At 42.9% G+C, this 26,539-nt stretch overlaps 1 protein-coding gene across 3 annotated transcripts in view; it reads right to left on the reverse strand.

Annotated features, from left to right (window-relative positions):
* EML1 (EMAP like 1) overlaps positions 1 to 26,539 on the reverse strand; it is a 152,934-nt gene that overhangs the window by 19,543 nt on the left and 106,852 nt on the right. For 2 of the 3 annotated variants that reach the window (XM_055288175.2, XM_055288174.2), the window contains 11 exons: positions 24,800 to 24,949; positions 23,792 to 23,861; positions 21,065 to 21,175; positions 14,418 to 14,513; positions 12,661 to 12,795; positions 11,794 to 11,893; positions 10,555 to 10,709; positions 7,814 to 7,939; positions 7,413 to 7,544; positions 4,252 to 4,319; positions 1,221 to 1,309 (listed from right to left, as the gene is read on the reverse strand). In XM_055288175.2, the coding sequence (XP_055144150.1) occupies positions 1,221 to 1,309; positions 4,252 to 4,319; positions 7,413 to 7,544; positions 7,814 to 7,939; positions 10,555 to 10,709; positions 11,794 to 11,893; positions 12,661 to 12,795; positions 14,418 to 14,513; positions 21,065 to 21,175; positions 23,792 to 23,861; positions 24,800 to 24,949 (1,232 nt within the window). The remainder of the gene's footprint in view (positions 1 to 1,220; positions 1,310 to 4,251; positions 4,320 to 7,412; positions 7,545 to 7,813; positions 7,940 to 10,554; positions 10,710 to 11,793; positions 11,894 to 12,660; positions 12,796 to 14,417; positions 14,514 to 21,064; positions 21,176 to 23,791; positions 23,862 to 24,799; positions 24,950 to 26,539) is intronic. The other variant, XM_055288176.2, reaches the window with a different exon arrangement.

Below are 26,539 nucleotides of genomic sequence, written 5' to 3' on the forward strand. Positions count from 1 at the left end.
CTCAGCAATGACAAGGAATATACTACTGCTCCGTGCACAATAACATGGATTAATCTCAAAAACATGATTCTACGTGAATGAAGTCAGATGCAACCAACTACATATTGTAGGAATCCATTTACACGATATGTCCAGAAAAAGCAATTTTTGGAAACAAAACAGATCAGTAGTTTTCTCGGACTGGGGGTGAGGGTGGAAGTGAACTGCTAATGGGCATGGAGGAAACTTTTTGGGTGATGAAAAGGTTCAAAAACTGGACTGTAGTGATGGTTGCTGCATAGCTCCACAAGCTTATAATCAATGAGTTGTACATTTATAATGGTTCATTATTGTATGTAAATTACTCCTCAATAAAGCTGTTAAAAAGAGTCCTCATCTTTTTGGCATATATACAATTATTAACACATGAAATGATGAGATGTCTGGGAACTGCTTCAGAATATGGGAGGCAGGTGGTGGGTGGGGCTACAGACGGAGGAAACTGGCTGAGAGCTGATCATCATTAAAGCTGGCGGATGAGTACACGGGGTTCATTATTCTATTCTGTTTAATTTTGTCTATGTTTGAAATTTTCCATAACACAAGCACAGTGACCCAAAGGAGGGAAAAGAACCCTAAATGCCATAATTATGTGCATGTCTAATTTAAATTTTACTCTGAGGAGGCTTGTGAAATTTTTTCTTTAAAGACACTGACACAGAATCTCAATTCTGTTGTGATTTTAAAGTAGTGAATACAATAGCAAAGACATGGAATCAACCCAAACGCCCATCAGTAGTAGACTGGATGAAGAAAATGTGGTATATATACACCGTGGAATACTATGCAGCCATAAAAAGGAACAAGACTACGTCCTTTGTGGGGATATGGATGGAGCTGGAAGCTGTTATCCTCAGCATACTACTGTAGGAACAGAAAACCAAATACCGCATGTGCTCACTTATAAGTGGGAGCTGAATGATGAGAACAAGTGGACACACTGGGCGGGGAACAACACACATTGGGGCCTGTTGGAGGGGGGCAAGGGGGAGGGAGAGCATCAGGAACAACAGCTAATGGGTGCTGGGCTTAATACGTGGGTGATGGGTTGATCTGTGCATTAAACCACCATGGCACACGTTTACCTATGTAACAAACCAGCACATCCTGCACCTGGACTCCGGAACTTAAAATAAAAGTTGATTAAAAAAAATAAAGTAGTGAATGGTTTGGAGTCTAACCTGGTGAGTATCGCATTACAGAGAGCTGTTCGTTTCCATCTGTGTGAACGGTGACCAAGTCTTTTGTTTCTGTGTCAAACACAAACCACCTGTTATCAACATGAGAAAAAGCACAGTAAGTTGTTTAATGAGAAAATGAAGATTATGACAATAGTGGGATGAATAAAAATTATTAATCATAAAAGCTTAATACTCGGAATTTGCTTAATAAGAAAGCTTGTTCCCAGCTTTTATTCAAAGAAAATTTCCTATATATAAGCATTTTCTAATGAAAGGAACAGCATATTGGCTAGCATTCAAAACTATGCCATTATCAACACTATGACATGGTTTCTCTGTGTTTGTGCTTTGTCATTTCCACATGGAGAGAAAGCGCTGGGCAGGGAAGATGCCAATACCTAGTGCCAGGGCATATGGTGAGGGGAAGCAGTGAAGGACCACCTGCAAGAGCTCACCCAGGTTTCCAGGGCGAAGCAGGACCATGCAGGAGGATGGGGCTGGGACAACTCCGGGGTGGTGGTGTTCCCAGTGGTGCTGCAGACAGGGCAGGCCGAGAGTACAGGCCTTATGGGGATGCCACCCTGCAACCAACAGGGCAAGGGAAAGCACAGAGCAAATGGGAGAAATCGGAGTGGAGGACTGGTCTTCTGACTTCACCTCGCTGGGCCATTTCCTCAGTGGTGAGTTGGGGAGAGGAGCCCAGGTCCACTTCGCAGGCTCAATATTAAAGTCGAATGATAATGGACGTGGAAGTGCTTTGTATCCTTTGATAAGCACACAGTACCCATTAAATGTGTGTTAACATCAGAATGACTGAACTCTCCTGCCTGTTATATTCTCAAGGGGTGGTGGTGAGCCCCTGGTGTTTTAAGGATAAATGGAATGCGGATAAATGGATAAATGGATAAGGATAAATGGATAAACTGTTGCTGCCGTTTCTAACCTGCGTGAGGACATCCCATCAGCATGTCCACTGACGCAGAGTGAGTATCCCTTGTCTTCCACAGGAGCCCCGCTAGCCATGCATTGTCAGATGTCCTGCCCCCCAGAAATGTGGATTTTGCTTCTCAGTGCCGATTTCTTGCATCTTCAACAACTATGTACCTTTAATGTGCTATTTAACCTTAATAGAGGCTGGGGCTGATTAGAACATGGCTTTGAAGTGTCCTGTGAAATCAACAGCATCGGGAGCTAAGCCCAACCTAGGACCTGAGTGGCAAGAGGTACAGATGAGGGGCTGGATTAGGTGACCTGATCCGTCTCCTCCACCACGGGAGGAGAATCACCACTGTGATTCTGAGCACTGTCACCATGTTCCACACGCACAGTAGGCATGCTGGCATCTGTCAGCTTATTGGGAGGCCAGTCATCAGAAGGTGGGAGCCTGATGAGTTAGCTTTAGCTGTCTCAAAGCGAGTCAAATGAGAGGTGGTGTGTGTGTGTGTGTGTGTGTGTGTGTATGTCTGTGTGCGTGTGTGTGGCTATACAAACGTTTTCATGAAGAATGCTGTTGGCTATGTGGAGCCCAATACTTAATATATTGCTACCTATGACCTACAAAGGGCTACCCTTTCTTTATCCATACAGGCTCTGCAGTCATAGCAACAGAATCTAAGTGCTACACTTTTTAGAGAGGAAGGGTGGGAGGAAAAATATTTGATTGAAACCACAGTAAATGTACACAGTACAATGAGCAGCATAAATGTTCAATCAAAACCCGGAAAGCAATGATAATAATAACCCCCGCAGTGCCTGATGGGCAGCCCCGGCAGGTGCTGTGTGCACTGTCTCCTTCGATCCTCAGTGCAACACAGCCAGGCAGGGAATATCACAATTTACAGAAAAAGAAACAAATTCGGAGAGCTTATGTAACTGGCTCAAAGACACTGCTGCTAAGTGGCAAAGCTGAGCTGCAAACACAGACCCACCATCCGGTGTGTAGGAGGTGCCAGGTGAATAGGTATTAACTCAATTGGAATATGAGGCTCAGGGTCTGGGCAGTTCCTAAAATTTTGAAAGGGCAGCTAGAAAAAGCATTTATTTTTTATTTTTAATTTTTTTTTTTAGAGATGGGGTCTCTCTCTGTGGCTTAGGCGAGGGTACAGTGGTGCAATCATAGTGCGATGCAGCCTCAATCTCCTGATCTTAAGAGATCCCCCTGCCTTAGCCTCCTGAGTAGCTAATACAGATGTGGACCACCATATCCAGCTCAATTTTAAATTTTTTCTAGAGATAGGGTCCTGCTATGTTGCCCAGGCTGGTCTTGAACTCCTAGCCTCAAACGATCTTCCTGCCTAGGCTTCTCAAAGGGTTGGGATTACAAGTGTGAGCCACTGTGACCAGGTGTAGAAAAAGCATTTTTAAATGCTCAGCACTTTGAAATGTCTTCTTGCTTCATTCCAAAATCAAGGTTCCTCCCACAGCCTCAAGATCAGGGCTTGAGAAGCTCCACAAATCCTCTGAGATTGTGGGCAAAATGTGTGTGTGGCTGGGTGTGGTGGCTCATGCCTGTGATCTCAGCACTTTGGGAGACCGAGGTGGGAGGACTGCTTGAACTAGAGTTCAAGACCAGCCTGGGCAACACAGTGAGACCTGTGTCTCTACAAAAGATAAAATATTACTTGAGCATGGCAGTGCATGCCTGTAGTCCCAGCTACTTGGGAGGCTGAGGTGGGAGGATCACTTAAGCCCTGGAGGCTGCAGTAAGCTGTGATTGTGCCACTGTACTCCAGTCTGGGTGACAGGCTGAGACCTGTCTCAAAAAAGAAACAAAAAAAGTGTGTGTGTCTAGTGGAGGTAGAGGGTCCTTTTCCAGGAGAGAGGGTCTACAGCTTTCCTCAGATTTCCCCAAGGCTGAAAATGTAATGGGCCACTGTTTCAAGTTTTGCTTTTAACTTAATTCTTGGTAAGTCATTAGAAGCTGCGAACATGCAGCCAAGAGCTGAACGGGGGCCCGTTTCTGGGGAAATAGAAACAACAGGCCTCTTTTCCATGAGCTTTGCAAGCACAAGCCCTGCTGGCATGGACTTACCTCCCAGTGAGTGTTCCGACTGCAACCACAGACCCTGAAGGATGAAAACCAGAAGACTGAGCTGGATCCTAAAATATTTTAAAGGAAGTGTAAATTGATGAACAGATAGAACACTATAGCATAAAACACACACACGCACACGTGCGTGCGTGCACAAACGCTCACACTTCTAATTCCTTAGGGCTATATGGCTCTATTTGAAAAGTCTCTTTTCTAGAGAAAAATGTTTTCCTACTTGAATGAATGCTGCGTTTCAATAATGCTAAATTTCTACCCACCCCCACCCTTTTTTGAGGCAGGATCTCACTCTACTGCACAGGCTGGAGTGCAATGGCACGATCATGACTTATTGCAGCCTTGACCTCCCGGGCACAAGTGAAACTCCTGGCTCAGCCTCTGAAGCAGCTGGGACTACAGGTGTCTGTCACCACACCTGGCTAATTTTTTTATTTTTTATTTTGTAGAGATGGAGTCTTCCTATGCTGCCCAGGCTGGTCTCGAACTCCTGGGCTCAAGTGATCCTCCTGCCTCTGCCTCCCAAAGTCCTGGGATTATAGGTGTAAGCCATTGAGCCTGACCTAAATTTCTATCCTTTTAGGATTTTTCCCTTTTTGTCTTATATCCTCTCATATCTACAGTAATCTGATGAAAGGCAAATGCCCTTCTACAAAGTCACAGCTTATAGAACGCAGCCCCTTCAGTTGACTCCCTGTGCTGAGTGGTAAGCTCATCGAATAGTGTACCTGATTGCTCCGGAAAGACAACCACGGCACCCAACTCCATAACACGGAGACTGGGTGAGTGCCCACTGGATGCAAAACACTATGGAGGCCTGGAAGGATCACGAGATGAGCAAGGCATGTTCTAGGTTTTGATCCAGTGGAACACACACACAGTTGTCACTAACTCAGATACCAGATGGAATGATCCATGAAAGAGATACAAATCAAGGTGCTGTGGAATCACAGGGGAGGGAGGGATGAGGTGACACTGGGAAGCTGGGCCAAGGCTTCGCGGTGCAGACAACTGGACTTGGGCCTCCCAGGAGAGGAAGAATGATCACTGGTGAAGGTGAGATGTGGCCACTCCAGTTGTTTTTTGGACCACGGTGAAGGGGGCAATAATATAATAAAAGTGATGGAAGCAACACAGCTCTGGGCATATTTGAGGAATGGCAGATAGGTCAACGGGCTTACAGCACAGAGTATATGACACTAGTGATGTCACTGCCATGGTAAGGACTTTGATCACTAGGAAATAAGAACACTTTGAATGGTCTTGTCCTTTCAATAAAAAGAGTGACATGATTGAATGTGTGTTTTAGATAAAGCGCACTTGGCAGGAGTGTTTAGGATGAAGAGAGAAGAGATTAAGGAAGATCAGGAAGAAAAGTAGCAATGGGAATCTAGGAGGGAAAACAGGACGCTCTGAGATCCACTGGATAATCTAAAAAACCAAGAGAAAGAAACTTGATATATGATTACATTATTTCAATGCTTTCTTTCTACAGTGGGAGCTGTAATTAAGCTCAGAGCTGCCACTAATATACAAACAGAAATCGTGTTCACTTGAAGCTTTACCATTTACAAAGCACTTCTGTCTGTGTCATTCATCTGGGCCTCGTAACAATTTTGAGATGTGGGCACTGAGTTACAGATGTCCAGGGTCACAAGGCCAGTAGGCAGAGGAGCCAGAACTTCATTGCAGTTCCCTGGCTTCCAGTTTAGAGCTCCGACCCTTATGTTAGGCTAAATGATTGACAGCCTGGTAAAGGAGCTGTCATTGCCTTCAGCCCTCCTGGACCACCAGGGCATAGGTAGAACATATAACAGTTTCCTTTAGTCCCTTCCTGCCATCGCAGGCCACACCTGCTCTCTGAGTGGCAGTGCCTGCCCCTTGGGCCCTTCCACCTCACAGCTCAGCTGGCCACCAGTGACCAGCACCCCTTCAGTGAAAATGAAGGGGAGGGAGCCAAAACTTGGACCTAGCACCTGGGACATGCCAGTAACTCTATGGGGGATGAAAGTATGATGTGTTGGTTTACAGAAGGGCTATTTCCTCTGTGCAATGGGATGGCACAGATCATTAGGGCATCGGCAACAGAGAATGAGCTTCCGATTCACTGCAGTGCAATGCAGTGGAAAGAACCAGAGTTTAGGAGTCAGATTGAGTGGGGTCCTAACACTGGTTAGGTCACTCACTAACTTAGTGACCTTGGCAAGTTATTTAACTTCTCTACACCTCCATTTCCTAATCAATAAAATCAGAGTTAAAAAAACCTCTTCAACCTGCAGAGTTGCTACGGGGATTAAGGATAACACATGCACAGTGCTTGGCATGCAGTCAGTGCTCAAGTAATATACGTGGGGAAAGGGCATTTCGACACTCTGACAGGTCATCAGAGTTTCTTTTGCAAAATTCACAGAGATGTTGACTTTTTTTTTTTTTTTGAGACAGAATTTCACTCTTGTTGCCCAGGCTGGAGTGCAATGGCGTGATCTTGGCTCACTGCAACCTCCACCTTCCGGGTTCAAGCAATTCTCCTGCCTCAGCCTCCCAAGGAGCTGGGACTACAGGCATGCACCACCATGCCCGGCTAATTTTGTATTTTTAGTAGAAACGGGGTTTCTCCATGTTGGTCAGGCTGGTCTCGAGCTCCCAACCTCAGGTGATCCGCCTGCCTTGGCCTCCCAAAGTGCTGGGATTACAGGCGTGAGCCACCGTGCCCAGCTGACTTTCAAACGAAAGTTCACTTTACCATCAAACTCAAAATGTAGAGATATATTCAATCGTGTTTAGTACAGCTTGTAAATTCCCATTCAAAGGGTACACTGTAAATAGAATGCAGGCTCATAACAAGTATTTTTCAGCTCTTAAGATGGTTGAGAGACTGTACTCGGAAAATCTGACAATGAGCTCAGAAAGAACAACTTGTCAGAAAATTTCAACAGTAAACTTCAAAATTACAGGCTGAGGCCACTTGAGGCAATGTTAAAAGTAACACTGTTAAATGCAATTGCAATGTTAAGGTAACTCTAAATAGATAAATAACATTTGCTTTGGGACAACTTTATATCACTGTTGATTTCATGTAAAAAATAAATAAACATGTTCCAGATGAATTTCTGTAAGAAAAATGGAAATGTAATGTGCACGTTTACCTCTATTATTTTGTCCCAGACGGGACGGTGACCCACAGCGTCCCAGAGAGTGGCATGCTTGTCATGCCCACAGGTCAAGAACTGAGGTTTTGAGGCATGGATGGCCAGTCCCCAGAGCTCATCAGTGTGACCCTACAAATAACCAAGACAAACAGAAGTGCTCTGAGATACTACAGTCCGCACTCAGGAGCCGTAAGGGATGAGGAACCGAGCCTTCATGCTGACTTCATAACTGCTTTCAACAGTCTCCTCCCATCTTCCGGCAGCCACTGACACTCTGGGGTGGAGGAAGGTTATCGTAGTATAAAGCACAGTAATGAGCACCTGATTGTAATGCTTGATTAGAGTCTGATAGAATGCAAAATGAGAGTGTTTGCTGGGCCTGCTGAGCAGGATCGTACCTGAGTAATGGGTGTGAAGTCCCCTGACAGAGTGCCCTGAAGGACAAAGTTTCGAGTTGTGCCAATCAAGATCACATCGCCTTTCCCCTCAGCCACTGTCCGTATTGGACCAAACTGTTCTGGAATCTGCATTGAAAAGTCATATGAAAAGAAAAGATGTACAATTTCATTCAGTTGTTAGCTCGGCCATTCAAAACACTTATCATAATGATAGTCCCTATAACAGTTTTATATACACATATGTATATACATATAATGTACATTCAAATATATATGTTGTATACACATACATACGGAGAGTTTCACATAGATAGATACCACAGCTGGCCAGGCGTGGTGGCTCATGCCTGTAATCCCAGCATGTTGGGAGGCCAAGGCAGACAGATCACCTGAGGTCAGGAGTTGGAGACCAGCCTGGCCAACATGATGAAACCCGGTCTCTACTAAAAATACAAAAATTAGCTGGGCGTGGTGGTGGGTGGCTGTAATCCCAGCTACTTGGGAGGCTGAGGCAGGAGAATCACTTGAACCCAGGAGGTGGAGGTTGCAGTGAGCCGAGATCACGCCACTACACTCCAGCCTGGGTGACAAGAGCGAAACTCCATCTCAAAAAAACAGATACCACAGGCAACTGTTGAGTGACTGATCAAAACCCTAAGCCTTACTTTTAAACTACAAACATTTTATATATCTTTATATATCTTAGAAGCATCAGCAAGAATGAGGTTAAGAAAAAGCATTTTCCTCAACAAAATTTAAAAATAAGGAATGCTACTGGTTAGTTTTCTCTTTACTTTTTACAATTTCTGATAGCAACAGTAGATACAATTCGGAAAGCAAAGAATAACAGGCCAGGCGTGGTAGCTCACATCTGTAATCCCAGCACTTTGGGGGGCCGAGGTGGGTGGATTGCTTGAGCCCAGGAGTTCCAGACCAGCCTGGGCAATATAGCGAGTCTCCATTTCTACCAAAAATACAAAAAAAAAATTAGCTGGGTATGGTGGTGTGTATAGTCCCAGCTACTCAAGAGGCTGAGGTGGGAGAATCACTTGAGCCTGGGAGGCAGAGGATGAAGATCATGCCACTGCACTCCAGCCTGGGTGACAGAGCCAGACCCTGTCTCAAAATAATAATAATAATAATATTAATAATAATAAAAACAACATAACACTGCCATAACACAACTTAAAATGGTAAGTTCTTTGGCAATGTCACTCTGTTCAGTTTAAAAATCAACATGAACATATGGAATAATCTAAATGTTAAGAGACAGAATTGCAAAATACACCCATTAAGAACAATTTGCTATGATGAAGAAACAGTTCTTGTACTATAAAAAGAACAAATGCTGCAGCTTGACCCTGGCGGGTTGCTGTTAGGCTCTCCCGTTCCAGGATAGAAGCAGCCTCCCCTCACACATTCTCCAGTGTGGCTTGTTAGCACAGATTTGAGTCAAGCTGATGATGACCCATGCTAATGAGGAGGAATCAGATACTAACAGTGAATAGCTTTTATGAAATTAGATGGGGCTTTGGAGCTTTCTTTACAGTTATAATATGACTTGGGCATGTCTATGACTCTAGCAATTCACAATATGTTCAACCAAATGCTGGTCAAATCTTATTATTAAAAATGTTCTCACAACAGAATCTCCATGCAAGGGTAAGTGATTTCCAAAGCTCAGATGAAGAACTTCCTTTATTAAGGGAAATAATCAACAGAACCAAATTTTCACACTGCCAGAGGGTGGCGCCATGTTGCTCTCTGATGTAAAATATAAGTGTTTTGTGTGTATCTGGGTTCAAAGTCCTAAAGTCTGTCCATTCTAAGCTAGGGATGAAAAGCATCACCCTTCAGAATGAGACCAATTTTGCAGTGTCTGCTCACGATTTCCTGGAATCTGGTGGAGAAAATTCATTGAGTGGGTAGAAGGAATATTAAATATCTTGCCTCTGGTGCCTACTGGAATGCAGGGCTGCCAAGTAGATAATGGGGAGGTACACTGGGTATGAAAAGGAGTCACAGCCCTGGGGAGCACATTGGCACTTAGCTGAGTGCCATGTGCAAAGTAGATACTCAACAAATACTAGTTCACTCAATGCAATAATGTCTCCAAAATAACATGCTAGAAATTAAAAATTAAAGGAGGCTGGGCGTGGTGGCTCACGCTTGTAATCCAGCACTTCGGGAGGCTGAGGTGGGAGGATCACTTGAGCTCAGGAGTTCCAAAGCAGCCTGGGCAACATCTCTACAAAATTAAAAAAATTAGCCAGGTGTGGTGGTGTGTGTCTGTAGTCCCAGCTACTTGGGAGGCTGAGGTGGGAGGATCGCTTGAGCCCAGGAGGGGGAGGTTGCAGTAAACTGTGATCGCACCACTGCACTCCAGCCTGGGTGACAGAGCCAGACCCTGCTCTAAAAAAAAAAAAAAGAAAAAGAAAAAGTTAAAAGAGAAGACAGATTTTTATAATAAATCAAAATGTGGGTAACAGTCCCTTGGAAAATTGAGAATAAAAATGTTCTAAATATGAAGTGTGTTACAACCTCAAGTTTTATAAACCTAATTCTATTTTATTAGTTATATTTAACCTGCCTCCAGGATTTTAATAAAATACATTGCTCCCATATAATGTGATTTCACCTAAACAATTTTCAAAACTGTAAGCTACAGATTTCAAACTAATAAAAAAAGGATAATAGTTTAAGGTTAAAAACAAATTTTAGCAATAGCCTTGATGACTTACCTCTGTTTTACGAAGTTTCTGATAGTTTCCGCTCCAAGAAATGAGCTTTCGGTCTTTCCCACCTCCCGACACCAGTGTGCCATCTCTTAACATACAAAGTGCAAAAATGCCACCCTCATGGGCTCCTTGAACTGCATAGCTTATTCGATTTGTACCTAAACACACCAAGAAAACCATCATTAGCACATCGTCAAAAGGTTGCCTCTGCCCATTTTCTAATCTCATCCGACTTTGGTTTTAAAAGGCAATATTGTCCGTGAGCACAACATTGCAATATGAATCTATGAAGGATCCAATTTCTAGATGTTCGCAGAGCACCAGACAAGCATGAAATGGGTTACCTTAGAATGAAGGAAAATACGCGTTGTTGAAGCCGCATGGTTGAAGCACCATGCGGCTGAGAACGTGGGCTCTGAGTTTAGATCCCAGCTCTCTAGTGAGCTGTTTCTCTGGATAAATTGCTTAGTTACTCTACCCTCAGTTCCCCCTTGGTGGAATGGGGCTGCTGCTTACCCTGCAGGATTGTTCTAAGGATTAAGTGAACAGTGGATAAGACACCTAGCGCCAAGAGCAGCAGGGATACTGGAAACGTCACCATATGCTTCTGAAATTGCATTTACAAGTCTGTCTCTACCTTCAGCCCCAACTCAAACTCTAAGATCCTTGAGAAAAGGGATGGTGGATTTTCCCCTTTTTCCTGTCACGGGGTAAGTGCTCATAAATGCTCACTGGACTTAACTGAACGCAGGCTTTCTGAGTGATGCATCACCTCCCTTAGCAAACTGTTTGCTCACAGACAGCAGGGCATTTGGGTCTGACTCAGTTGTATGTTCACAGTGTCTAGCACATAATTAGCTTTCAATAAATGTCTGCCAAATGCTAGATAAATCAGGATAGTTACTTGAATATTTTACAGACCTGTAAGTAGTCATTAATTTCATCATTATAATCTGTCAGTGGATTTCCTAATAAAGCTATTTAATTCCATCATAATAGCTTGGGCTTAAAGAGCCTTTCAGAATGTTGTAAGGTCAGTAACTCTTACTATTCTCTGCTTTTCCTCTGTTCTAGTTTTATGGTTTCAGGTTACACATGCACATATGTATGTGTGTGTCTCTGTAACTTGCAATTGAATCCTACTCCTGTACATTGTATTAATAGACAATTCTTAGAGCACTCACGTTTGATCTCTCACAACATTACCAAAAACCACTGGATTTGGGAACAATCACTTATTACCTTTTCCCCATACCAAGATGTTACCACTTGAATCTCCAGTAATGGTGTCACCGTTTTCAGAGAAAATCACACAGAGGACAAACTTTGGCTTTTCTTGTTTCTGTAGAATGTAGTAAAAAAAAATTATATATATATACATTTAATCCATACAACATATATATATTCCAGACAACCTTTCATTTGTACTAATAACATCTAGATTCGCAGTGGTCCCAAGCTGGATAGTGTCAGCTTCTGTAACCACCCTGCACACCTTGCATGTCTGTCTACTATTACATAACTTCTGCTGTGAGATTAACTGCTCTAAGACAAAGCAATTTCTAGCAACCCCAAGTGGCTGGGGAATCATAAAGCTGCATACAGCAAGCGGAGGAGGGTACTGACCGGGGAGAAGGGTGGGGCTATGCTGTCAGCCTAAAGGGCAGGGTCCGAGCACCAGAATAAAGGGGTCCTCGAAATAAGCCTCAGGGAGGTGGTGGCAGATGGACCCCCAGGAAGAGGTGCTGTCCCCTGGTGCTCTCACAGCCCCACAACGTCCAGACAAAAGGCACAGGGAGTCTCTATTGTCCTTTGCAAAGGCAGGTTGCCTGCCTCCCGATGACTTCATCTTCTGATACTCTCTGCAGCCAGTGCCACTGTGGGAAGCTTGGTGCTCCCTGGGTCCAGGTCCTTTCCCTGCCCTCCACGCAGGCTTGCTCTGTCCTTTTCTTCACTTCATGACCAGTGTTATCTACCAGGTGTGACGCGCTCCCCAACTATGTGGGGGATCCCAAGGATTGTGTTGATCACCACAGCCCCCAGACAGATGCATCCAGCCAATCACACATACCAGAGAAAAATAAAGCAAAAATCATAATTTAACTTTACCTCGAATAATCCTTGCTTCTTATTAAGGGAGCTTCCTTCTAGTGTCCAAAAGTAGAGATGTGATTTTCCACAGGTAACTATGATGTTGGTGTCCGTGGGGTGGAAATCCGCAGCAAACACAGCTTCATTAGAGCACTATAGGAAAAACAGGGACTCAGATGCCTCACATCTCTTAAGACGCGTAAGAGACATGTAGGAAAACAAGTAAAATCTGAGCCACAAATAAATAAGAAATTCAAGGCAAGCACAATGCCTATTATTTCCCCCATTGAATCCATCTTGCTAAAAACATCAAGCGTATGCTGGTGCGAGCCTTAATACCTCCTCCTTGTCTGTCTGCCCCACTGGACAATGAGCCCTTGAGGACAGGAAGCACCCAAGAGTCCTCTGTCTATGCCAGGGCCTCTTCCAGGGCCAGGCATGGGGTGGGCATGCAGCATGCTTTGCTGAGGAGGGAGCTGGGACCAGAGGGACTTTAGAACTGCAAGCATTTGCTCTCATCTGCTAGTCATGGGTTCCCAGTCTGGCTGAACAAATGGAATCACCAGAAATGGTAAAATGCAGATCTCTAGGCCTCACCCACTATCTAGTAAATGTCATCTTCAGGGAGGGCCCTGGAATGGATTTTACAAAGGTCCATTGTTCCTGGCTGACTCTGCTGCCCGTTTGCCCAGGGAGTCCCTCCTGCGTCTGACTCCTGGGACTCTGCCTGTGGCTTGGTGACGCGGCCTGTGGTCCCATGGAGTAGATCTAGCACTTCAGGTGCCACCTCCACCACCTTCAGCCCACACCCTAACTTCCAAGACCTGCACCTTGGCCTGCTGGATCGGGCTCTGATCACTGCTTCTATTTAATAATGCAGTTACACATTCTTGAGCCTGGATAATAACCTGCCTCTGATGCCTTCTAACCTAGCAACATAGCAAGAAGAACTTAAACACCTGCCCAGAATATCAGAAGGTAGGGCTAGGGCATGAACACAGGTGTCAGGGAACAGGCCTGGTTAGAATACAAGGTCTGCCTCCCAGACACGCAGGAGAGAAAGTTAGGTGAGTAAGGTTATCTAAGGTTAATAGGTGCAAAGATGAGAAATCTGAATTCAATTCTATAAAAATAGGGATCTGATAGAAAATAGAAATAGAAAAAGGTCAGTCAAGGCAAGGGAATTTGACATATTGCGCAAAATGGATTAGAGGCGGTCAAAGAAGTCCCAAGGGGCCCCTCGCAGGAGGAATCCTGTTGGGAAGGATTTGGGGTTTAGCTCGGGGCTCCCGCTGGTCTTTCCTGAGTCTGTTCCACTTTGGAGGAGCCCCTGTGCTGGCGGCCCCTGCCCATACCTGCCCTTCCCGCAGCTGCAGGGGCTCGGGCAGCGAGCCCACCTCACGCCTGAGCACATTTCTGGGCCTCCACGCGCCATGCAAGCACATGGCAGGCACTCGGGGTGTGCCAAGCAAATGAAAGAAATAGCCAGCAAATACATGACGGGATGAATTAAAAGGGTAGTGGCTATGAAATGAGGAAGAAAACAATCTTACAGACATGGTGAAAAGAGAAAAAACCCTAACAGGACCTGGGGTCAAAATCCCATGACGGGAGAGGGATCGGGGCCAAACGATTCTAAGGTGAAGGTGTCATACACAAGGGCTGGGGTGGGAATGGGCCCTGGAATGAGCCCGCTGAAAGGGGGCTACCACTACGCCAGGGCGGCTCTGAATGGGAAAATGTTAATGCAGCCCAAAAAAGGCTTGGAGCATGACCTTCACATCTGCCAGTTTTTCTTCTTTCTGCCAGTCCCATACAGAGAGCACATGGTCGTTGGAGTCATCCACAGCACAGAGATTGGTTCCTCCATTCTGAAAAGAAAGTTATTCACAGGAAGACTGTATCTGAGAATAAAGTGGGTTGAACATGATTAAAAATAAACATCAAATTTTATTTTTAATAAAGAGTCTGCTACATTGTAGTTAAAGAATACTCATCCATTGCTTTTGAGACCTGCTTTCTTTCTTTCTTTCTTTTTCTGGAGACAGGGTTTTGCTCTGTCATCCAGGTCACAGTGCAGTGGTGCAATCATGGCTCTCTGCACCCTTGACCTCCCCGGCTCAAGCAATCCTCCTACCCCAGCCTCCCATGTAGCTGGGACTGCGGGTATGTATCACCACTCCCAGCTACTCTTTATTATTATTTGTAGAGATGGGATCTCCCTATGTTGCCCAGGCTGGTCACAAACTCCTGGGCTCAAGCAATCCTCCTACTTCAGACTCCTAAAGTGCTGGTTAGAAGGTGTGAGCCACTGTGCCTGGCTGAGCCACTAGGCCCGGCCGAGACATGCTTTCTTGACCAGACAGAAAGAGCAGGTAAATGATGGGGAATGAAGAAACAGGAGTTGAGGAAGAGAGGGGCCAGTGGGGTGTCTCTTCACTACTGGGTTCCATGAAAACAAGAGCCCCTCCTAGAGCAGACAGTGCCTGCAGCAGGCACGGCACAGCGGCTGTTAGCAGCTGTGAACGTGGCTGCTGTGGGGCTGCACAATGCCTCTGCTCTGGGGGCCAGAGTGCACAGAGGTCTTTTCATGTGAGCACGTGCACATGTGTGTGAATATGGGTTTCTGAAGTGGTTTAAAAGAGCGTGGGGTGGGTCTGCTGAACCAGCACGTCCTGAGGAAGCCTGGAAGACGACAAGGCTCTGTCCGACCCCTGCTTGCAGCCAGGCTTCCCGCCAGCCACGTTGGGATTGTCAGAGGCGCTTGAATCAGAGCAACTCCATCTTGAATGGGGGCTGGGTAAAATAAGGCTGAGACCTACCGGGCTGCATTCCCAGATGGTTAGGCATTCTAGGTCACAGAATGAGATAGGAGGTTGGCACAAGACACAGGTTATAAAGACCTTGCTGATAAAACAGCTTGCAGTAAAGAAGCTGGCTAAATCCCACCAAAACCAAGATGGCAGTAAGAGTGACCTCTGGTCGTCCTCACTGCTACACTCCCACCAGCACCATGACAGTTTATAAATGTCATGGCAACGTCAGGAAGTTAACCTATATGCTCTAAAAAGGGGAGGCATCAATAATCCATCCTTCGCTTAGTATATCATCAAGAAATAACCATGAAAATGGGCAACCAGCAGCCCTCGGGGCTGCTCTGTCTATGGAGTAGCCATTCTTTTATTCCTTTACTTTCTTAAAAAACTTGCTTTCACTTTATGGAATTGCCTAGAATTCTTTCTTGCGTGAGATCCAAGAACCCTCTTTTGGGGTCTGGATCGGGACCCCTTTATGGTCACATCTTTCTGGTGACCATGAAGCAATGATACTGAGGAAACCCCCAACCCAAAGGTTGACACTGGGTAAGTGGTGGGGTCTGGTGACATCTTTCTGGGGACCACAGAAGGGACAATACTGAGGAAACCTCCAATCCAAAGGCTAACTTTAATAAGTGGTGGGGTCTGGTAACATCTTTCTGCTGAACCCCAAAGGGATGATACTGAAGAGACCCCTGATGCAAAGAAAAATCATCTGTACACACCAAATGGCTGACTTTGGGTAAGTGGGGTGCATACACCCAGGAAAGGACGAGATTGGGTTAGAGGCCCAACTTAGGAGTCTCTCCTAAGACAGAGCGGGTTACAGGCCCCTCTTAATAAAAGGCAAGGACGCTTGACAGACCTTGGGTTCCAGGCCCAACTTAGGAAGGTTAGAGTCCTTCCTAAGATTTAGGGGGTTAGAGGCCCCTCTCAGTAAAGTCCCTTTCAGCTAAGAACAGGCTTGGCACTATGGGATGTCAACTGCTATTATCTTTGGATTAATCTGCCTTGCACTCTTTGCTGATGGCTAAGGGTGACAGAATTAGGCATGTACAAGATCATGGGACATGGGGAGCTTTTTCCTCCCCAAAAGGGGAAATTTAAGAGCTGATGGGACTGCTGGAAAAGATCCCTTCGTTATCAACAAGCAGCCACCTGAACTTTTCAGTGTCGCTAGAGTGGGCAGTTCTCTGGCCTCCCTGAGCTCTTCACCTTCCCCGCCCTGCCACAGGCAATGCTTTTCTCTCTCTCCTTTCCCTTTCTTATGTTTTCTATTACTCAGGGCCACCATCTTGCCCAGAGACCGTAAGCTGAAGCTCCTGGTTGGAGGCTGGATTAACAATGATGGGGCCAACCAGGGGCATGTCTGAGCCCTGCCAGTTTGATATTGGGTGCTAAGCTGAATGGCTAATGTCTATGTTTTGTCACACATATTTCGCTCTGGCCAGGATGGAAAAAGATAATTTTCCTTTATGATGTGGCTTGGCCCCCAGGGCTGTGGTGCAGCCAGCCGGATCACTAGGGCCGCCTCAGGGAAAGGGAACCCGGAAGCCTGGCATGCCAGCAAAAGGGTAAGAATTTCTTACCAGACTTCTGGCCTTTCTCTCTCCCTCTCTCTGTGCAAACTGGTTGAATGAATGGTAAAAATCACTATTTATCTCCTGTAAAGTTTTGATTAATGGGAAAAAAGGATTTGTGAGGGTAATCTTAAGCTGTAGAGAACCTGTTATACTTTGTGTTATAAATGTGTCTTCTATATCATTCTGTCATAAAGAGGGGTACCGTAGGATAGAATGTGAGCCTAGGACCCTATAAGCCCACTGTTCAAAGTAGCACAGCAAACTGGCCAGTTATAAATTTTGTGGCAGGTTCCTGAAAAAAAACTGGATAAAGTTTCTCTCTTATCTTGTTTCATGTGCTTGGGAGCTTGACCTTGTAACACGTGGCAGTACTTTATCTTGGTCTCTGCCATCACAATGGCAGCCTGGGATCAGGGTTCAATTCCTGGCTTAGGGAATGAGTCCTTTATTTTCTGTCTGTGTATTTACATGTAATGTATTATGTGTGTGATGTTTATATATGAAAGAGCTTTAATTGGTGTAATAATAATAATAATAAGCTTAGATCAAATGTTTTGTAAGAAAAGTAAAAAGTGTAATGCCTTTCAGTTCACACGACTTAAGTAATTTTTGGGAAATAAAAACAGTTTTACATGTAAGGTGTATAAAGAAAGTGAAATGTGTTTTGGTAATAGGTTATAAGAAGGCATGGAAATGTGGACTTTTTTTGCCTAGATTAAAAGGTTAAATCATTGTTTTAAATTAGATAGGATAAAGCTGAAAGTTTAAGCAAGTTGTTGAAAGTTTGTGAGAAATTAATCTTGTAAAAGAAATTCTGTGTGAACATATTGGCTAAAGTTAAAGGGGTATTAATCAGTTTTTCTGTAAATTAAACATTAGAATAAAAGCACAACAGGTTTTTCTCTGAGCAATGATCTGCTTTTTAACAAAAACTGTAAAGGGTTAATAAAAGTTTTATAAAAATCTTACCTTATGGTCACAGTGATTAAAATTGAATAGATTGGCCAGGCACGATGGCTCACACCTGTAACCCCAGCACTTTGGGAGGCCGAGGCAAGTGGATCACTTGAGGTCAGGAGTTTGAGATCAGCATGGCCAACACAGTGAAACCTGTCTCTACTAAAAACACAAAAAAATAGCTGGGCATGGTGGTGTGCACCTGTAATCCCAGCTTCTAGGGAGGCGAGATGGGAGAATTGCTTGAACCCGGGAGGCGGAGGTTGCATTGAGCTGAAATCATGCCACTGCCCTCCAGCCTGGGTGACAAAGTGAGACTCTGTCTCAAAAAAAAAAAAAAAATGAATAGATTTATCTATGAGATTTTATTAAGAATATTTAACATCAATAGTACACTAATGTAAAGGTGAAATTTGGCTTATTTGGTATAAATGTCATACAGGAAGCATTGTCAAATAGGAAATTGGCTTTCTTTGAGCTGTATTTGTATAAATATGTTATTGGCATGTGTTCCAAAATTAGGTGAAACTCCTATAATTCTGATATGACTTAGTGTATGTTATTAATAGTTGTACTTGTTACGTTAAATTATTGTATGCTCCAGGAGTAACCAAATTTCCTTGTCAATTGTGGCTTTAATTGCGGCTGTCCTAAGACTTTTTGTCATCCACAGACAACTCTTGTCTCATTTTGGTCCTATTTAAAAGGTGGCTTATAATCAGATATAGGCCTTTAACAGGTGCTCTTGAATGCAAGTTTCTGATTACTTTCAAAGTTGTAACATTAGAATAGAGGAAAAAACTTTCTGGACTCTCATGGGGAGCTGAAATGTTCCTGAATATCAAGCCTAACAGGAGTTAACTGCATGAACCAAACTAATAGAAGACTGAAGTCATCTTTTTTGACTTTGCTTAAAACGTTGCTGATCCTTTGTTTTTTTCAAAGTCAAGAAAACTTTTATTTTGAGCTATTTAGAGCTTTTAACAATTAAGTAAAGTATACTGCTATGAACAAAATTTGAAGCATATTTGTTTCTCTCAACCTGATTTCTCCAGAATTTAGAAACTATTTGTGAGTATTCTTAATTTATGGCAATATAGTTAATTGCATAATTGTAAAGAATTTGTTTTTGTTTGTAACAGGACACAACCGGAGAAACTGGTTATTTTTTTCACAGGAATGGCATGCTTTCCTTTAAGGAACCAAATTTGAATTGTAGAGTCCATAGAAGCCCCTTGGGGGAAACTGGCCTTGTACCTTGTCTCCACAGTCCCTGTACAGGGTTCCTGACCTGTGGTAAGTAAAGAATGTCACTTTCTCACAGGCCCAGGAGCCCCAAGTTATCTTGGGACCCCCCAAGAGAAGAGGAATTTACCCAACCCATAGGTATTTGAGGATATAAACCCATGGCTGGGCTTGGCTTTAAAAAAGGTCTTATCTGAGATTCCTTATGGAACAGAGTTCCATCAAAGCCAATTTAAAAAGCCTATGTGAAAAATAATTATTCTTGCTGCACTTTATACAAATAATCAAGTCAAGTATATAAGACTAAGGCTTATTTTTCCAAACAAATCAGTCCTATTATGGTTTGTCTTTAGTAAAAATGGGAGACTGGAGAGAGAAATTATGTTTCAGGAACTATGGTACATTTGTTATTAGATTCCAGTTTCATCAGTTGTTTTTAAGTTTTTTCTGCAATTTAGACTAACCCTGCTTATTCCTGTGAACCAACCAGTGATCTCTGACTGCTGCTCAGAATAAAAGCAATGGGTAATGTAAATATCTGGATCAGTATTCTAATTCTGGACACACTGGAATCAGCTAGCAACCCCATATCAGCTTGGTTCCAATAGTTGCCCAGTTAATAAAAAGCCTTCTTACTTAGTTTACTTGGGATAATTTTGTTTATTTTGTTTTACTGTTGTGGAATATATTGCTGCTGTACTCTTTGTGTAGGAATGCAGGATAAGCTTACTCAATGTTTTCTTAAATTGAACACTTACTAACCTTCCAGATATCACCTTGCCATACTGACGCTTTTTGACTGAGCTCTTCTCTACCCCTAATAGTTAGGCAGGAATATCATCACCCCTATTCAGCCTGAAGAAGTTACAGAAGATGGATCTCTGTCCCTCTACAACCCTTAGGATTAAGGATTCTCTTATAAAAGGGAGGGGAGAAATGTCAGAGGCATTTGAACCAGAGCAACTTGAATAAGGTCTGGGTAAAATGAGGCTGAGTCCTACTGGGCTGCACTCCCAGGTGGTTAGGCATTCTAGGTCACGGAATGAGATGGAGGTTGGCACAAGGTATAGGTCATAAAAACCTTGCTGATATAACAGCTTGTAGTAAAGAAGCTGGCTAAATCCTGCCAAAACCAAGATGGCGACAAGAGTGACCTCTGGTTGTCCTCACTGCTACACTCCCACCAGCGCCATTACAGTTTACAAATGCCATGGCAACATCAGGAAGTTACCCTATATGGTCTAAAAAGAGGAGACATGAATAATCCACCCCTTGTTTAGCATATAATCAAGAAATAGTCATAAAAATGGGCAACCAGTGGCCCTCAGGGCTGCTCTATAGAGTAGACATTCTTTTAGTCTTTTACTTTCCTAATAAACTTGCTTTCACTTTACTCTATGGACTTGCCTTGAATTCTTATGAGAGATCCAAGAACTCTCTCTTGGGGTCTGGATCGGGACCCCTTTCCGGTAGCAGGATGGCAGAGACAGACACACTGGAGCCACCCTTGAAAGAAGCAGGTAAAATTCAAGGCCAGAGCACACAAACTGCCTTAAGGAAAGTGAGGATGATGTCTCTGGGGGCCTGTTTTCATCACCAAACCCATGTGGCTAGAGATGCCTGATTGGAAGTGTGTGTCCCTGATGAGACACGCATATGACCTCTGACTGAGGGGTTCTGGGAAGCAGGAATGTTTCAGAGTCCAAGTCTGTACACACACCCGGGCAGGTATTGAGTGTGTCAACTCCCCCTCTTCAACCCTGAGTTGATTCTCTACTTCCTGTGGAAGAAGACAGCAATATCCACAGGGCACATACTTACAGATTTTGAGAACGCAATACAGGTGACTGCTCGGTCAAAAAAACCTATTCCAATGACGTGGAGAGTATTCAACGTCACAGAATCCCAGATGCGCACATGTGGGGGCAATTGCTGTTCAGAAAAAAAGCACAGAGCCATCAACTGTGATGGTGATACACATGTGTCTTTACCTTGAAGCTACAGGATTACTTGGGCAGTAACTCGGACTTTGTCAAAACAAAAGATCTTTTTCTGCAATCTTTTTATGTAAATAAAACATTCCCAATGCCTTCAGGAGGTGGAGGGCCTTGTTGATAATTTAACAGTAAGGAGAGGTCTACCGAGTTTTAGAATTGGAATGGCCAATTTTTGACAATAGTACCATGGGAATTGACACTTTCATTTGTGCATCTAAATATGTCTGAATTTTAGAAATGAAAAATGACAAGTAAAATGGAATCTCACATATGGGTTATTCTTTTAAAGTCTGTTTTGTTGCTAAGATGTCACCATGCCTAAGTTCATAAGATGGTCACCACCAAATAATATTAAGAGCTTAACAGACCAGGTGTGGTGGCTCACGCCTGTAATCCCAGCATTTTGGGAGGCTGAGGCAGGTGGATCGCCTGAGGTCAGGAGTTCGAGACCAGCCTGACAAACATGGTGAAACCCTGTCTCTACAAAATACAAAAAATTAGCCGGGCATGGTGGCGCATGCCTGTAATCCCAGCTACTTGGGAGACTGAGGCAGGAGAATTGCTTGAACCTGGGAGGTGGAGGTTGCAGTGAGCCAAGATTGCACCACTGCACCACTCCAGCCTGCGCAACAAGAGCGAAACTCTGTCTCAAAAAAAAAAAAAAAAAAAAAGCTTAACATTCTTGGGCAAAACAGGCATCAATTATGTACAAATAAGATTTAGAATTGTTATAATTGGTTTAAAATCCTCTCAACTGTGTTCCTAGGTTATTTACGCTAATTTTTCTCTTCCTTAATAGAAGAAAGCATCATCGAGCAACCAGTAGATTTATCAGTAAGAAAGGGTGCTGGCCTTGGACCTAGTAGAAACATTAGGCAGGCGTTGGGTGAACCAGGTTCTAGTTCAGTCTAATCTCTAAGTAGCTGGGTGTCCGCGGGCATTCACTAGGCCCCTCTGGATTTCTCTATGGGTAAACCGAAAGATAGCTATAACACTTTTCTCTGGTTCTAAAGTGCCGATTCAATTTCAATGCCAGAAACTGAAATATACTTTTAAGCCACTAGAGGGAGGAACAAACGGCTTACCACTAATTTCAAAGAATTTTTCAAAGCCATTTAACATTAAAAAAAAAAAGGATTGAAAGACCCATTCAATTTAAGTGAATTTATTTATATAATAGTGGTCTGATTTCCATTATTTCTGTTAACTCTTTACGAGTATAAAATATTAATGGAGGTCAGGTGCAGTGGTTCACGCCAGTAATCCCAGTACTTTGGGAGGCTGAGGTGGGCAGATCGCTTGAGCCCAGGAGTCTGAGACCAGCCTGGGCAATGTGGTGAAACGCTGTCTCTACAAAAAATACAAAAATTAACCGGGCAAGGTGGTGTGTGCCTCTACTCCCAGCTACTCAGGAGGCTGAGGTGGGAGGATCACTTGAGCCTGGGGGGCAGAGGTGGCAATGACCCATGACTATGCCACTGCATTCCAGCCTGGGCGACAGAGTGAGACCCTGTCTCAAGAAAAAAAAAAAAAATTAATGGAAAATAGCATAAGATTAATATTTAAAATCCAATGTTACTAAAATATTTTCTGAAATATGGTAGTATTCATTTTTTCTGGATGAAAACATGTTGATAAAATGTGTGTACTTAAAGAAATTAGTTTCAGATAAAATATTATGCAATAACAAGCTATATAAAAGTAGATATCAAAAAAGCTACAAGCTCCCTCTCTAACGCCTTAAAATGCAAATTAAAGTCTTGCTGAAGTGCTTGCAAAATCTGTGCTAAAAACTTCCTAGTAGCTTTTGTGACTGCACACAGACACAAACTCCATGGGTTAAAGTCACGACTGTTAAACGACATTCACAGGACAGGGCAGAGGGTGGCTGAAATTTGGCAAAATGTTGTACATTCAAATTATTATTATAATTTTAACTTTATTAAATGTTTACCTTCATATTTTTAATACTTATCATATAAATAAACATTTTAAGAATTAGTGAATTCTTTATTCAGAACAATGCTATTTAAAAATCTGATGAAATTAAGATGAGCTCCAGGGAATTTTAAGGTCACGGTCAGTCTTTTTTTTTTTTTTTTGAGACTTAGTCTCTCTCTGTCACCCAGGATGGAGTGCAGTGGCATGATCTTGGCTCACTGCAACCTCCGCCTCCCGGGTTCAAGTGATTCTCCTGCTTCAGCCTCCGGAGTAGCTGAGACTACAGGCACGTGCCACCACACCTGGCTAATTTTTGTATTTTTAGTAGAGACGGGTTTCACTATGTTGGCTAGGCTGGTCTCAAACTTCTGACCTCAAGAGATCCAGCCCGCCTTGGCCTCCCAAAGTGCTGGGATTACAGGCGTGAGCCACCACACCCTGCCACACAATAAGTCTTCTAATTTACAATAAAAAATTCTAGTGAGGAGTTCAGAAGTTTTCAGATACCATAATTTTATCTAAGCAGCCTTACTCAGCAGCACAATGTTTTCTAAAAATGACTTTGTGTTACCAGTTCATTATGAAACAATGAAAAGGTAACGTAACTCACTTTTCCATCCTTCGATGTGCCTGCGACTTGTCCTGTTGCTATCGTGATCCGATCAGGATGAACTGCTAGGCTAAGAAAAGGATATTTATAAAACATCTACATGTTGCCGGTAAGTTTTACTTTTCCCTTGCTCAAATATAGTCTAGTCAAAAATTTAAATATAAGAAATATATAATGCCTAACTTCTTACAGACTCATGACAAATTCTCTGAGCACCACGACGTTAGACAACTAGTGCCTAATTCATTTCATCTTAATTCCCTTATTTCTTCTTAAGAATTTTCAAACTTAAGGAAAAAGCATCCTCTGCTAGGAAAATACCATTTCAATCTCAGAACCACTACATTAGTCTACAATCTTTATTAAAAAGTCATGTCGAGTACATAAATAGGAAAGATACCATCTTTCGTGAACAGGATTTTTATCACTGACCAAGGAACCAGGACAAATACAAATATATAAATCCATCTCTTCACGCATCCATCCTTCCAAGATATGCAAAATGCCTACCAAAAGCTATAAATGAATTATGGGAAGAGCCGACTCAGCCACAAACATGAGGCAACACGTCTTTATGTTTATCAAAAAATAAAGACCCAAATTAGAAGCCTTTAACACATGATGTGTTAAGACGGCCTCCAAAGAGGTGGCGCTCTTTGTTGAGACAATGCGGTCCGTGAAGCTCATGCGTTGGTGAGGCTGGAAAACTAAACATGAGAGGTGTCTCATGGAGCGCAGTAGTGAGCGGACCACAAGGAGACCACACAGAAGAGCTCTCCCAAAGACCTCACTTCCTCAGACCCTCTTCCTTCTCTTTGGTTATGTCCCAATACTCACCGTGTTCTGCTAATGCTATTTCCACCTGTGCAACAGGAATCACATTTATTTATTTATTTATTTTAGCGACAGGGTTTCACTGTTGCCCAGGATGGTCTGGAACTCCTCGCCTCAAGTGATCCTCCCACCTCGGCCTTCCGAGTAGCAGGAATGACCTGTTTTAGGACTTACCACTTCACGTCATCGTTGTGGCCAGCGTAATGCCTCTGCAGTTGCTCCTCCACGTTGTATAACACCACCACGGACGCGATGAAGTAGACGGTCTCTCCCGTCGGAAGCAAGTACAGGTTGTTACGGCAGTCTCGACCCCTGTACCCATAGCTTTGTGGATGTCAAGACAAAATTTTTTTTCCCTTTAAGAGCTGATAAAACATCAGCTTTATTCAACAGGCACAGGCAATAAAATACCATATAACTATTACCATCAGCGTCACTAATTTAAATAACATTAAATTGCAAATATTCGGTGACAAATACATGTGATCCCCAAAAGGCATGCAGTAAAGTTGGAAACAGTCATTGATGTAATGTGAATACATATTTTTACAAGGATTTGGTTTTATTTTTAGAAAGCTATTGAGTCAATTATTATTATTTTTTTTTACTGTAATCTATGAGCTAAATTTTTACTAAAAAATTCCTTTTTTAAACATGGTAAAAGTACTTAGAAAGGGTACAAATGACACACACACGTGCACACAAACATACATAAAAGGTAAAAAAAAAAAAAAAAATCAGGCCCCTCAGATCCTTTGGGATAAGAATCCCTGCTAAAATTTTCACATTATACTTCCAAACCTTGAAAATTATTTTATTTTGAGAACAAAATATCACTTGAACTTGGATGTAAAAAGTAACCTGGCAAGATGCCAAATAATGGCCAAAAAAATGCTATTTATTTAGAGCAAATTTCATTGCTTTACATCTTCTAAAATATGAACATGAAGTAGGCTGAATAAATGTTTTGAATAATGTTTTCCAGATGTGATATAACTGTTTAATAAACCACTACTGACTTAAAGATGAGCTGAAGCACTTCAATTTCATGTATCAAAATAGATTCCAAAACAGGTGCAGGTAAATGCCTATGACATTTGAATCTAAAAAAAAAAAGTATTTTGGGGGAGAAATTTAGGTACAGGTGGTAATTTTTAAAAATTTCTAAAGAATATGATTCCATAATCTCAAATAGTAATTATTCTAAATGAAGTCACAATAGCTTCAATTTAAACCAACATCTTATAATTTGTGTTCCAGGCTTGGCATTAAACAGGTGCTCAATAAATATTTGAGGGTGAAAAAAATATATATATTTTTTGCCTTAAAATCTGCATAGACTGAAAGGTGGTCTCTGCAGGCTTCCTCTAAAGTAATAAGAAAATGGAAATAAATGGAAAAATAATCAACATTTAATTCACCTTTTTCAAGTTTCTATTTTCTTATCTTTCAGTTGTTTTTTCCCCTGGAAGCTCACTTTTCCAAATCTCATGCCATGAAGCTGCCAGCACCTCTGTTTCAAGAATGTTAGTTATATGGTTGATTCAGATTTTTGTGGCCTAGATTTTTGGGGAGTCTTTTGATTGATATGAATATATGTATTTTTGAGACAGAGACTTGCCATGTTACCAAGGCTGGACCCGAACTCCTGGATCCTTCCACCTAAGCCTCTTGTACAGCTGGGACTACAGGGGTGCATCACTGTAGCTACCTTTTTTTTTTTTTTTTAAAGTAGGATGATAGCTACATGACACGTCAATTTCATTTATGTCATTCACTTGACTCCCTTCATTCAGTACTTTGGTATTCATATTTTTCTATCATCCCTTCAGTCAAGGTCACACTTGAAGTTGGGCTCCTAAGGCTGGCCAAGTCCATACTTGGTTTAAGGGGAGAATGCTAGTCCTCCTTTCA

The sequence above is a fragment of the Symphalangus syndactylus genome, chromosome 8, assembly GCF_028878055.3.
Source record: "Symphalangus syndactylus isolate Jambi chromosome 8, NHGRI_mSymSyn1-v2.1_pri, whole genome shotgun sequence".
In the NCBI taxonomy this organism is placed as follows: Eukaryota; Metazoa; Chordata; class Mammalia; order Primates; family Hylobatidae; genus Symphalangus; species Symphalangus syndactylus.